General features: G+C 39.8%; 1 protein-coding gene across 1 annotated transcript; it reads left to right on the top strand.

Annotated features, from left to right (window-relative positions):
- The first annotated feature begins 400 nt into the window (after positions 1-400).
- Positions 401-4,787, top strand: LOC121236417 (probable LRR receptor-like serine/threonine-protein kinase At1g74360). Its single transcript, XM_041132840.1, has 2 exons — positions 401-1,177; positions 1,395-4,787. Exons 1-2 carry the CDS (start codon positions 1,114-1,116, stop codon positions 4,628-4,630), a joined length of 3,300 nt encoding a protein of 1,099 aa, XP_040988774.1. The 5' UTR covers positions 401-1,113; the 3' UTR covers positions 4,631-4,787.
- The last annotated feature ends 10,075 nt before the right edge of the window (positions 4,788-14,862 follow it).

The raw sequence follows: 14,862 nt of genomic DNA, 5'->3' as shown, positions 1-14,862 counted from the left end.
GGGATGAAACTTACGGGTTGATGGTTTAAAGTGTTTAACTTAGATGCTAAAAACAAGAGATGAGGTTCGGAGGAGATAGCGAGAAATAAACTTTAAATTCAAACCAAACTCTAGTGAACGTAATCTGGTACAATTTAGTAATAATTATTAAAACAAAACTCTAGTAAATTCAAATAAAATTATAATAGAAATTAGTAAAATAATCAATATAAAAATATGATAAAACTATAATCATAATAATAATAGAAAAAGTTTTACTATATACCGTAACATAATTGCTCAATTTCGACTTACATGATGTATGTACAAATACTTTATTGTTTTCCTCGACAGCTTTTGGGCTGCTTCCCTTTTTCTGGTTTATCGTAGCGACACTAATTTCAGGCTAAACAAATCTCTCTCTCTCTCTCTGTGTATGTGTTTTGCATGCAAATATAATGACATTTGTTTAGCCTCAAATCAGTGTTGCTACCTTGTCTTGGACGATAAACAAGGAAAAGGAAGGAGTAGAAAATCTCTTGCCGGAAACATCTTTTTCCTGTGACCAATTTTACTTTCTAAACCTTTGCATTATACTCTTCTTTTCTAGTATCCTTCCTTGGCTTGAAAACAGATGAAGCGACTAAAATATTAACGAAACAATCTTCCTATTTTTTCCGAGCCTACTTTTGTTGGAATTCAAAGCACAAACACTGAGAAATCATTTCTACAGTCAAAGATCAACGTGAAAGTATCGACCAGCGAAAACAAAAAACGCAAACTAACGTACGGTCAAAATGGGCGGCTCACCCATCTCTTGCTTGTAGTTTCTGTTTTTCATTTCCTTCTGCAGAAGAAATCAATGTTACAGTTTCTAACTAAACAACATCTGCTACAAGTTTGGTTCTGTCCGTATGCAGGCGCTGCCCTTGAACAACATTCCGATATGTTCCAGATTCGCATGATACGAATCAATGAATCCAATTCTCTACTTGAATTCATGGACTCTAACAGCTGATCATTAACTATAAATTTCACAAAAGAAGAAGAAGAAGAAGAAGAAGAAGAAGAAGAAGAAGACGAGGAAGAAGAAGAAGAGGAGGAGGAAGAAGAAGAAGAGATATTAGAACTAACATGTCAGACGAGGAAACCAATTTACGGTCCTTTGCATTAGCAATTTTCTTAATCTTGATCCCAGGTACTAATCCCTTTTTTTTTTTAATTGTGGGTTCCTTCTGTTAGACAAATCATTTCTCTGTTATCAGAAAATGCATGAATTGGTTTTCTATAAATTCTTTAACTTGAATTCACCTTTACATGAATCATCTGTTCATATTCGTGGAATCCAATTAAAACATCAGTAACACCAACCTCGACTTTCAAATATGTTCAAACCCAAACGACTTGATTTGCAGGTGTGCTGGTTGCTGGAGATTCTCTGGAAACAGACAAAGTTGTCTTACTGAATTTGAAATCATTTCTCCAAGAAAAAAATCTCGTGAACCGAGGGCAATACTCGGAGTGGAGCAAACAGAGCTCAAATAACCCGTGCGATTGGCCGGGAATAATATGTAGTCCCATTAACGGCACAACTGCAAGGGTTATTGGCATCAACCTCTCCGACAACCACATCTCGGGCGAGATATTCAGAAACTTCTCATTGCTAACCGAACTCTCCTACCTTGATCTTTCAAGAAACACTCTCGGTGGAATGATCACTGAGGACTTGAGCCGCTGCCAGAAGCTAGTGCATCTCAATCTCTCCCATAATATCTTTGAAGGAGAGCTGAATTTGACCGGATTGAGCAAACTGGAGAAGCTTGATTTGTCTGTCAACAGATTTTCTGGGGAGGTACGGTTGGTCATCCCAGTAATTTGCGACAATTTGATTGTGATGAACATATCGTCGAATAATTTCACTGGTAGCATGAATGGTAGCTTTGATGCATGCTCGATGCTGAAGCACTTGGATTTGAGCTCAAACAGGATAAGTGGGGAGTTATGGGTTGGCTTTGCAAGGTTGCTTGAGTTTTCTGTGGCCGAAAACTCTTTCATAGTGTCACTTTCGTCGTCCATGTTCACTGATGTCTGCAGCTTGCACGTTTTAGACCTGTCTGAGAATGGTTTTGTTGGTGATGTTCCAAGGGAAATATCAAAGTGTCGAAATATTGTTATCTTGAATCTGTCGGTGAATAATTTTACAGGGAAAATACCGGCTGAGATAGGATCGATTTCGAGTCTTGAAGCTTTGTACTTGGGGAGTAACAAGTTTTCCAATAGCATCCCTGATTCGCTATTGAACTTGAATAACTTGACCTCCTTAGATTTGAGCAAAAACAGTTTTGGGGGAGTTATACAAGAGATTTTTGGCAAATTCAAACAGATTACTTCTCTTGTGTTGCACGGGAATGCATATACTGATGGAATATATTCGTCTGGAATCTTAAAGCTACCTCGTATTTCAAGATTAGACCTTAGCGGCAACAAGTTTTCAAGTTCTCTACCAGTTGAAATCTCAGAAATGCCAAGTTTGAACTTCTTGATCCTTGCTTACAATCAGTTTTCGGGGACTATACCGCCACAATTTGGAAACTTGAGCCGCCTGCAAGCCCTCGACCTCTCTTTTAACAGGCTAACTGGATCAATACCTCCCACCCTAGGAAAATTGAGCACACTTTTGTGGTTGATGCTGGCAAACAATTCACTGACGGGTGGAATTCCACCGGAGCTGGGAAATTGCACGAGTTTGTTGTGGTTAAACCTTGCCAACAACCAGCTTTCTGGAAAAATCCCGCCAGAATTGGCGAATATTGGTCGAAATGCCACGCCTACTTTTGAATCTAATAAACGGGAAACTAATCGGATTAATGCTAGCTCAGGGGAGTGTTTGACAATGAAAAGGTGGATTCCTGCAGACTACCCTCCTTTCAGTTTTGTGTATTCCATCCTTACAAGAAAGAGTTGCAGAAGCATATGGGAAAAGTTACTTCAAGGAAGTGGCCTTTTCCCAATATGTGTAGCCGGTTCATCAGTCCGGAGCTTTCAAATCTCTGGTTATGTTCAACTAAGTGGGAATATGCTTTCAGGTGAAGTCCCTCCAGATATTGGCAAGATGCAGAATTTCAGTTTGTTGCATCTGGGTAACAATGAATTCAGTGGGAAACTCCCTTTGCAGATTGGACAAATGCCTCTTGTAGTACTAAATGTCACCAGGAACAAGTTTTCGGGTGAAATCCCAGTGGAAATTGGTGGCATTACATGCCTACAAGATCTGGATTTGTCTTTCAATAATTTCTCTGGTACGTTCCCTGTGAGCTTGAGCAACTTAACTGAACTCAGCAAGTTTAATATCTCATACAACCCATTTATCTCCGGTGCAATCCCAACCACGGGGCAATTAGCAACTTTTGAGGATTCCTATTTCGGTAACCCTTTCTTAGACCTTCCAAACTTCATTCAAAACTCTGAAGGTAAGTCGCCTAAGAGTATGGATGGGAAGCCTAAAAGGCCTACAAAGCTTGCTGCAATCTTAGTGTTCATAGCTCTGACATTAGCGGTCCTAATATTTGGGGTATTGTCACTCATAGTTTGGTTATTGATAAAAAGCCCATCAGAGTCACCCGGATATCTTCTAGAGGAAACAAAATACCGGCATGATTTTGCATCAAGTTCTAGCGGTTCATCGCCATGGTTGTCAGACAAAATCAAGGTTATTCGGCTAGACAAAACAGCTTTCACACATGCAGACATTCTGAAAGCTACTAGTAACTTCTCGGAGGAAAGGATTATTGGAAAGGGAGGATTTGGCACTGTGTATCGAGGATCATTGCCTGATGGGAGAGAAGTGGCAGTAAAAAAGCTTCAAAGAGAAGGAATAGAAGGTGAAAGGGAATTCAGAGCAGAAATGGAGGTTCTGAGTGGAAATGGCTTCGGCTGGCCTCATCCAAACCTTGTGACCCTTTATGGGTGGTGCTTGAATGGCTCAGAAAAAATCCTGGTTTACGAGTACATGGAGGGGGGAAGCTTGGAAGATCTTGTCTCAGACCGAACCAGGCTAACATGGAGGCGACGACTTCAGGTGGCCATTGATGTAGCTAGTGCATTAGTATTCTTACACCACGACTGCTTTCCTGCCATTGTGCACCGGGATGTCAAGGCCAGCAATGTCCTGCTCGACAAGGATGGAAAGGCAAGAGTTACAGACTTTGGTCTTGCTAGAGTTGTTGATGCTGGGGACAGCCATGTGAGCACGGTGGTGGCGGGGACTATTGGTTACATTGCACCAGAATACGGGCAAATATGGCATGCCACTACCAAAGGCGATGTGTACAGCTTTGGGGTATTGGCAATGGAGCTGGCAACTGGGAGGCGAGCATTGGATGGAGGGGAAGAGAGTTTGGTGGAATGGGCGAGGAGGGTAATGGGGGTTGGGCGGCATGGATCGAGTAGATTAGTCATTCCAGTTGTGCTTATGGGGTCTGGGCTGGCTGAGGGGGCAGAGGAGATGTGCGAGCTACTTCAGATTGGTGTGAAATGTACGGCAGAGTCACCACAAGCTAGACCAAACATGAAGGAGGTGATAGCCATGTTGATTAAGATAACTAGCAACAGAGGGTTGTTCAATTATGGCTCCTATCCTCCCTCGTTGTGATTAAATCTAGGTTTTCCTTTCTATGAGTACTGGATGCTGCAAAGTTTATATACATGTCATACACATTTTTTTTTTTTATGCTCCTGCATTTCCTTTTTGTACGCAGGATTGGTCATTCATTTTGTTTATGCCTTTTTTTCCTGATGCGTTCAACAATAGTTTGTCCTATGACCCATAAAAGATGGTTCTATTGGTTGTGATATACATTCATGGCTTGCAAAAGTAAATAAGTGACAGAGAATACAAAGAACACAAATTTTACGTGGTTTGACACTAGAGACTATATCCAAGAGTTTTTCGGGAGGTAAAATCCTTTATGAATAAACTTCAATACAAGCTCTCAAGTTGAATGAAACGATGATGGACAATTGATAGTTTGTTTGCAACTAAAAAAATTTGTAATTGTTTAACCTAACACTATGATCTAAAAAAGTTGAAGTTTAGTAGTGCCTATCACCCTCAGACTGATGGATAGACTGAACGGACGATTCAGACCCTAGAGGACATGCTAAGAGCTTGTGTTTTGCAAGAGAATGACGAATGGGAAAAGCCCTTGCCATTAATAGAATTTGCCTACAATAATAGCTTCCAAGCCACCATCCAAATGGCACCCTACGAAGCATTATATGGAAGGAAGTGTAGATCTCCCTTATACTGGGACGAAGTAGGAGAAGGAAGGATCTATAGTACGGAGATTCTTCAAGAGATGAAGGATCAGATTCTCCAAATAAGGGAAAGAATGAAGGCTGCCCAAGATAGGCAAAAGAGCTATGCTGATCGTCGAAGAAGGACTCTCAAGTTTGAAGTTGGTGATTGGGTCTATCTTAAAGTATCGCCCATGAAAGGAGTCTTTCGGTTTGGAAGGAAAGGGAAGTTAAGTCTAAGATACGTGGGACCATACGAGATTCTGGAGAAAGTAGGAGCAGTCACTTACAGGCTAGATCTTCCCACTGAATTGCAAGGAATCCACAATGTTTTCCATGTATCTTCTCTCAAGAAGAGTTTCGAAAAGCAAATTTCAACCGTTATTGACACGAGGGATATTTCACTTCAGCCCAACCTAACCTACGAGGAAGTTCTAATTCAGATCACTGATTGGAAGGATAAGGAACTACGGAATCGTAAAATCCCCTTAGTTAAGGTTTTGTGGCGAAATCATGATGTTGAAGACGCCACATGGGAAAAAGAAGCTGACATGAGAAGCAAATACCCTTATTTGTTTGGCATGTGACTTGTTTAGCATCGCATCATGGCATTCGCATTCATGCATGGCATCCTCTGGCATTTCACCTATATGATCCACATTCTTTCATGTCATTTTTAGTTGCGACATGGCCGGTGACGACTGGACCACACGTCAGATGTATATGATTCGCAGCCTACTTCGGAGGCTGAGAGCGAAGCAGAGACGGAGACGCTTAGACCACATGGCTGACACGTCTTGGGCTCAGCAGGAGAGGTTAGAGTATCACAGGACTCATATCCTCGATTATGATAGGAGAGGATGCATCCATCTGAGGAGAGCATGGCTACGCAAGGAGCGTCAGCCTTATGACCCCATTTTTTGGATGGGAGAGACTAGGGCTAGATGGCTCAGACGACGTATGAGATTGGCTCTCTAAGTAGGTTTAGACCAACCAGAGTCGAGTAGGGCGGCAGAGCAACGACAATACGATCAGGGGTCACTCATTCCTGACCCTACTTCCCTTGACACATCAGATACATTTGACTCTTCTCCGAGTCGCACTCACTTTCGAGAGGAGGGAGACCCCTGGCTTGAGGACGAGGAGTTTAGGCAGTGGAGACAACACCAAGAGAGGGTTAACACCTTTTATGATTCAGAGGAGGATGAATACTACTACCACACCCAGGACGAGGTGTTCGAGAATAGTGATGCGAGACCCCTCATCAAGCCCCGAGCTACAGCGCGATTGGTGAGTCAGCACTCAAACCCTTACCCATTGCATATTTTATTTGACCCCAATTTCGAGGACGAAATCATGTTTTAAGGGGGAGGATGTAACACCCCGCTTAATTAACTCTTGATCAACCCTTAAGTACTCTAGATTAGGCTTTTATTTTTTTGGTTAATCACTTTCATTAAGGTTGATAGTGAGATTAGCATTAATGTTGGTACTTAGTGTTAATGAGCTAAGAATTAGAGAGGCAAGCCCATTAATAATTTTGGTGAGGCTTTTTAGGACCCAAGTACATCCATGGGCTTGGCCCAAAAAAACCTTGAACCAAGCCCTTAGAAAATCAAGACTAGTCTTGGTCCAAGTATAGGAAGGCATAAGGTTTTTGGTGTAGATTGGACCCTTGGCCCTTTTCAAGCTCATATGGCCCAAAGCCATGTTTGGACTCATTTTACCATTCAAAGACCAAAGGCCCAATACACCATACCATTAATTTCCTTAAGCTCAAATCACACTCAAAGTACCCAAATTAAGTTTTGAAAATTTGCTAAGGCCATTAACCATCATACTTGAGGTTAGTGCACTTTAAGCTATGCTTTGAAGCTTAATCATGCTTAATCTTTTCTTAAACTTTTTAATTCAAATTTTCTTGAATTAATACTCCCTTAAACCATTATTAAACCATGTTAATACCCTAGCTAAAATATTCCACATGTCATTAAGAAAAATAACATAACAAGCCCAAACCATGCTTCAATCGGTTTTGTGCATTGCCCTTTGTAATGCTTGGACTGTTTTGCCTTTGGGCCCAACATTTTTGTGGGTTGTACTCAAGGGTAATATGGTCCTTAAAAACCTCATGAGACCCTCCAAAACTCAGTTTGAGACTTGGACGAAATTGGTTGCATCAACCAACTCAAAGAACCAAACTGAGTTCACCTTGGTCTAGTTTGTGTAGGAACCATTCGGATTGAATTTGAACCAGCCTCCTGCCATGGTTTGTACCACCATCCCATGCCACCTCCTTCTCCACCCAATCACCAAGAAGTCCCATGACCATCATTAAGGATTTTGACTCATTTTTGCTACCCAAAAAGATCCAAAACCGAATTGATTTTCTGCCACCACAAACCCACCTTCATCCACCTGTTTTCAAGGGTGGTTTGAGGGATTTTCTGCCATCCAAATGATGCCCCACAACCTAGAGTTATCTACAGACCCTTGCAGCTACTGTGGAGAGGAAATGATGGTGGTTTAGGGCACTATTTCATTCTGCACAAGTGACCTAAGCTCATGCAAGCAAATCTGGAAATTTTTCAAATTTGAGCACCTCCCACTTCACCCAATCACCCAAGCCAACGTCCCTTGTAACTCCCCGTTCCCAGAGGTCCGGAGAGTTTGCTCTTAATACTTAAAATTAACTTAAATAACACAACTATAAACTCCAAAAAAATCCCATAAAATATTAATACGCTTAATCAAACCAAAAATCTAAGTTCCTCCATGGCGACAATAAAGAAATCCCCAATAACATAAATTAGAAATTCTCCAAAAACTCGAACACATCCTCAACTCATCAAATCAAATACTCGAAAAATAAATCAGCTTACTAACTACGACTCTCAAATAAGCATTTGTACCCTCAGGCACTTATTCCACTACGATCATCACACGTTGCTAAACTTTCTACTCTTGCTCCCCAGCTGAACCATCAAAATTATCTGAAAAATATATAGAGATAAGGGGTGAGTTATCAACAATTCAGTAAGCAGAGAACATATACTAGTGTATAAACATGAGCATTTACAGAAATCAGAATGCAGAACAAAACGTTTTCATTTTCAGAGTGCGGAAGCAGAACATGTTATCAAAATATAAGAGCGAAGATTTAGAAATAATTTCATTCAAAATATTCTTTGGCATAACATAAAAGATCATCATCATCATCAGAACATCATATCAGAACAAAGGCCATGTATAATCCCCGTGGTAGGGTTGTGCATCTGCGGATAGCCAAGCAGAACATAAAACACTTTGTCACCAAGGTGTGCACTCAAAACAGAGACCACTGCTATAACCCGTGGCAGGGCCGTACCCACTATTATTACCCGTGGTTGGGCCGTATCCACTATTATAACCCGTGGTTGGGCCGTATCCACTATTATAACCCGTGGTTGGGCCGTATCCACTATTATTACCCGTGGTTGGGCCGTAACCACTATTGTAACCCGTGGTTGGGCCGTATGCCACTATTATCACCCATGGCAGGGCCGTAACTGAACAGAACGGAAACAGAATCAGAGAGTCATGCCAAAGGTTTTCAGAAATCACGTCTTTTCCAAACAGTGTACTGAACAAAAATATTCAGAACAGAAAAAAATCATATCATAACATAATTTATGAACATATTTCATATTCGCTCTCATTTTCAATATTCAGAAACAAAATGTCAAAAATAAGCTCATGTCTATACCAATCATGACAGAAAATATTTTATTCTTAAACAGAATCTCATGAGTAATGCAAAACAAATAACTGAGGTAGTTCAAATTTCTTTTCTAGCAAAACATGCACATTTTCCAAAAATGACCTTAACTCATTTTATTTTAATGCAAAGTCTAGCATAGGAACCCCGCTTACCTGGACTTCTTAGCTTTTTAGAATTTTCCTCAAAATGTTGAACAATTAACAATCGTCACCTATCAAATAATCAAGTAATTCCCGTAAATTTCCAATCAACCACTTATTTCGATATTTAATCCTAAATTTCTAAAATAAGCTACTTAATTCTTCAAAACCTAAAATTTCATAACCTTAAAATTTATCATCTTTTTCTAAAATCGCCACTGTCCAATTGATAACTTTGACTAAAAACATTTAAAAAATCTAACTTATTTATTAATGAAAACAACTTATAAAGTTCAATACTAGATAATATAATTATCCCAAAATATTTTAAAGTAAACCATAACTATTATTAAATAGACTAAAACATATCTAAAATGTAAAAATAACATTACTCCAATATTGTTTACTCTTAACATAAATCTTTACTTAATAACATAATAAAATAATTTTCTGTAATCATAATTAAATAACAGTATACTAATACATAATAAAATATAAAAGCCCATTAATATAACCTGCAGTGAAGGGCATTACGGTAATTCAATTAGCTCCTTGAAATCTAACCAAAACAAAACCTACGTAACTAAATAACATGCACGGCGGAAACTACCCAAGGAAACCGAGGCACGCGTTGAGGGTGAGGCGCGACGGGGCTGACTGGAGGGATTGCGGTGGCACGACAGAAGAGCAGGAGCGGGGCGAAGCTTCCGTCGAGTAGCGCTGGGCACTAGAGAAGGAGAGAGAAAAGTGAGCGAGAGAGGGCGGAGAGAAAGGAGGGAGTAACCGAAGGAGGTACTCACCGCGAGGGACAAGGCGAGACTAAGGTGGCTCGAGGCTGACAGAAAAGTGACGACCGGCGGATTTTGTGGCTGGTCCGATAGTTTCCCCGACGTACGGTGGTGACTAACCGTATAAGTGGTGCTGCTCTGTTTTTGAGAGGAGAAACAGAGGATTTTAATTCGGTAAAAGCATGGGTTGCTGTTTCCCGTGGCTGTCGAAAGTGATATCCGAGGGTTGTTCTGGCGTCAGTTTTCCGTGGTGATGGAGGTTGGGGAGGACAAACTGGGCAGCAGTGGTGACGAACGTGTTTGGGCTTCCGTGAGGGTGTTGGACGGCAACGGGGATGGCTGAACGGTGTAGAGATCGGGTTGCTGTTTGCGTGGGGAGGAGTTTCTAGCAGCGGCAGTGTTGGGTAAAATCTCAGTGCTTGGGAAAAACATAATCATCTATATATATGTGAGGTGAAACCTAGAGAGACGAGAGAGACGTGTGTGTGCATGCATGCCGTGAACGAATGCATGTGTGTATGCATGTTGTGCGACGGAAAAAGAAAAAAAAAACCGTGCGAAAAAAAAATAATATAGACGGGAAGGAAACGAAAAATAAAAAATAAAACAATCGGGAGAATAAAAATAAAATAAATAAATAAATAAATAAACGGCATAGATCTCCAAATAAATAAAAAAAAAAATCCACAGTCCAACTATACCAATCTTGGATCCGGGTGTTATGTTCTTCCCCCCTTAAAAAAATTTCGTCCCCGAAATTTGCTAGCACCCCAACAAGGCCTAAATATTTATCCGCTACCACATTTCCATGCCTAACCCATTCGTTAGTCATAAAGTTGCATTTAACTAATAATCCAAAATTTGTCGAACCTAATATTCTAAATCCTAATACTCCAATATTACCTACCGATTGTATTCTCTTATATTATCCTTAGCTATACACGTTCGCACACACCGCCTTATCAAATTTAGAATATAAACCTCCATACTGCAATTAAAGACCAAATAATAAATTTCAAAATCTCCACCTCATATAAAACCTCAATGAATAACGAAATACACTCTCAAACTATTATATCACTACAACCACGCTTCCGCTGCTCACTCTAACAACTTATAGTCCTAAAACATTGAATCTCAAACACATACATCGGAAAAGAACTAACCTCCACATTTAACCAGTCTTTACCCATTTTTTTTTTTAAACTAAGCCTCACAAATAACTAAAAGAGAGCTCCCAAAATAATATTTAAAACTCAAGATAATGGCACAATCAAATGCTCCAAAATTAAGTCCTAGGTAACTCAAGTCACGAATTCCCGAATCCTTAGAAGATCTACTTCCAACCATAAATTTTCCTAAACCCCTCACTTCCAAAACACTAAATATCTCTTCGATGTCCTGAATCCAATCCTCAGCTGCATTGGAATTACCCCTTCCATCAAAGGTGGGCGGATGAATGCGATTAAATTGCTCGAACGTGCAGCCTCTCTCATTGTTGTTTTCGTTCAAATCTTCAAGGTTTCGAACTCGACGACGAGTAGCCATCCTGAAGTTCTTAAACTCAGTTAAACGTTCCAGGGAAGAAAAGAAAACATGTAAAACATAAATACCAGCTAAAATATTTTAAACAAGTAACAAATAAATAGATGAAAATAGTCTTTAATCAACTCATATAGTCTTTCCTACCCTCTATAATTGTAAGCTCGACGTGGCTCTAAACTGCCTTACGTCTTAGAATCTAAACCTCAACGTCTAAACCTTAAATTAATCTTTCTAAATATCATCTCCTATATTCCACAAATTAAGCCTGTTGGATATAAAATCCCCAAACCTCGAATCTTAAAACGCAATTACAAAGTCTTGCTAAAACCTTAACTATCCACATAATCGTCTCTTATTCTTTAAAATTCTACACCTCAGCTCTGAAAGTTCTTTGTAGACCCACAGATATCTAAACCTCCAAGGTTTATAGTATGCAGAATTCAAACCTGGCTCTGATACCAACTGTAACGCCCCGTTCCCAGAGGTCCGGAGAGTTAGCTCTTAATACTTAAAATTAACTTAAATAACACAACTATAAACTCCAGAAAAATCCCATAAAATATTAATACACTTAATCAAACCAAAAATCTAAGTTCCTCCATGGTGACAATAAAGAAATCCCCAATAACATAAATTAGAAATTCTCCAAAAACTCGAAGACATCCTCAACTCATCAAATCAAATACTCGAAAAATAAATCAGCTTACTAACTACGACTCTCAAATAAGCATTTGTACCCTCAGGCACTTATTCCACTACGATCATCACACGTCGCTAAACTTTCTACTCTTGCTCCCCAGCTGAACCATCAAAATTATCTGAAAAATATATGGAGATAAGGGGTGAGTTATCAACAACTCAGAAAGCAGAGAACATATACCAGTGTATAAACATGAGCATTTACAGAAATCAGAATGCAGAATAAAACATTTTCATTTTCAGAGTGCGGAAGCAGAACATGTTATCAAAATATAAGAGCGAAGATTTAGAAATAATTTCATTCAAAATATTCTTTGGCATAACATAACAGGTCATTATCATCATCAGAACATCATATCAGAACAAAGGCCATGTATAATCCCGTGGTAGGGTTGTGCATCTGTGGATAGCCAAGCAGAACGTAAAACACTCTGTCACCAAGGTGTGCACTCAAAACAGAGACCACTACTATAACCCGTGGCAGGGCCGTATGCACTATTATTACCCGTGGTTGGGCCGTATCCACTATTATAACCCGTGGTTGGGCCGTATCCACAATTATTACCCGTGGTTGGGCCGTATGCCACTATTATCACCCGTGACAGGGCCGTAACTGAACAGAACGGAAACAGAATCAAATTCAGAATCAGAGAGTCATGCCAAAGGTTTTCAGAAATCACGTCTTTTCCAAACAGTGTACTGAACAAAAATCTTCAGAACAGAACAAAATCATATCACAACATAATTTATGCACAAATTTCATATTCGCTCTCATTTTCAAAGTTTAGAAACAAAATGTCAATAATAAACTCATGTCTATACCAATCATGACAGAAAATATTTTATTCTTAAACAGAATCTCATGAGTAATACAGAATAAATAACTGAGGTAGTTCAAATTTCTTTTCATAGGAAAACATGCACATTTTCCAAAAATGACCTTAGCTCATTTTATTTTAATGCAAAGTCTAGCATAGGAACTCCGCTTACCTGGACTTATTAGCTTTTCAGAATTTTCCTCAAAATGTTGAACAATTAACAATCGTCACCTATCAAATAATCAAGTAATTCCCGTAAATTTCCAATCAACCACTTATTTCGATATTTAATCCTAAATTTCTAAAATAACCTACTTAATTCTTCAAAACCTAAAATTTCATAACCTTAAAATTTATCATCTTTTTCTAAAATCGCCACTGTCCAATTGATAACTTTGACTAAAAACATTTAAAAAATCTAACTTATTTATTAATGAAAACAACTTATAAAGTTCAATACTAGATAATATAATTATCCCAAAATATTTTAAAGTAAACCATAACTATTATTAAATAGACTAAAACATATCTAAAATGTAAAAACAACATTACTCCAATATTGTTTACTCTTAACATAAATCTTTACTTAATAACATAATAAAATAATTTTCTGTAATCATAATTAAATAACAGTATACTAATACATAATAAAATATAAAAACCCATTAATATAACCTGCAGTGAAGGGCATTACGGTAATTCAATTAGCTCCTTGAAATCTAACCAAAACAAAACCTACGTAACTGAAATAACATGCACGGCGGAAACTACCCAAGGAAACCGAGGCACGCGTTGAGGGTGAGGCGCGACGGGGCTGACTGGAGGGATTGCAGTGGCGCTGCAGAAGAGCAGGAGCGGGGTGAAGCTTCCATCGAGCAGTGCTGGGCACTAGAGAAGGAGAGAGAAAAGTGAGCGAGAGAGGGCGGAGAGAAAGGAGGGAGTAACCGAAGGAGGTACTCACCGCGAGGGACAAGGCGGGACTGAGGCGGCTCGAGGCTGACGGAAAAGAGACAACCGGCGGATTCTGTGGCTGGTCCGATAGTTTCCCCGACGTACGGTGGTGACTAACCGTATAAGTGGTGCTGCTCTGTTTTTGAGTGGAGAAACAGAGGATTTTAATTCGGTAAAAGCATGGGTTGCTGTTTCCCTTGGCTGTCGAAAGTGTTTTTCGAGGGTTGTTCTAGCGTCGGTTTTACGTGGTGATGGAGGTTGGGGGAGGACAAACCAGGCAGCAGTGGTGACGAACGTGTTTGGGCTTCCACGAGGGTGTTGGACGGCAACGGGGATGGCTGAAAGGTGCAGAGATCGATTGCCGTTTGCGTGGGGAGGAGTTTCTAGCGGTGGCCGTGTTGGGTAAAATCTCAGTGCTTGGGAAAAACATAATCATCTATATATATGTGAGGTGAAACCTAGAGAGTCGAGAGAGACGTGTGTGTGCATGCATGCAGTGAATGAATGCATGTGTGTATGCATGCTGTGCGACGGAAAAAGAAAAAAAAACCGTGCAAAAAAAAAAAAATATAGACGGGAAGAGAAGGAAACGAAAAAAAAATAAAACAATCGGGGAGAATAAAAATAAAATAAATAAACGGCATAGATCTCCAAATAAATAAAAAGAAATCCACAGTCCAACTATACCAATCTTGGATCCGGGTGTTATATCCCTCACCCCTTGGCCTCCTATAAATAATTTTCTCCCCTTCTCATTTTAGCCACACCACAGCTCCAAGCATCATCTTGAGCCTTGAGAGCATTTCCCCCTCTTAGAGATCAAAAGAGTGCAAACCGAGTGAGTTTTGGTGAGTTCTTGAGTGTTCTTGTGTAAGGCAGTCTAGGGT

The sequence above is a fragment of the Juglans microcarpa x Juglans regia genome, chromosome 6S (genome assembly GCF_004785595.1).
Source record: "Juglans microcarpa x Juglans regia isolate MS1-56 chromosome 6S, Jm3101_v1.0, whole genome shotgun sequence".
NCBI classification, from domain to species: Eukaryota; Viridiplantae; Streptophyta; class Magnoliopsida; order Fagales; family Juglandaceae; genus Juglans; species Juglans microcarpa x Juglans regia.
The sequence above is the reverse complement of the archived record's forward strand: the minus strand, read 5'-3'. Positions and strand labels throughout refer to the sequence as shown.

Coding starts and splice junctions, on each gene's coding strand:
- LOC121236417 (XM_041132840.1), top strand. CDS start 1,114: ATGTCAGACGAGGAAACCAATTTACGGTCCTTTGCATTAGCAATTTTC. Junction 1,178..1,394: donor TTTCTTAATCTTGATCCCAG/GTACTAATCCCT, acceptor CTTGATTTGCAG/GTGTGCTGGTTGCTGGAGAT.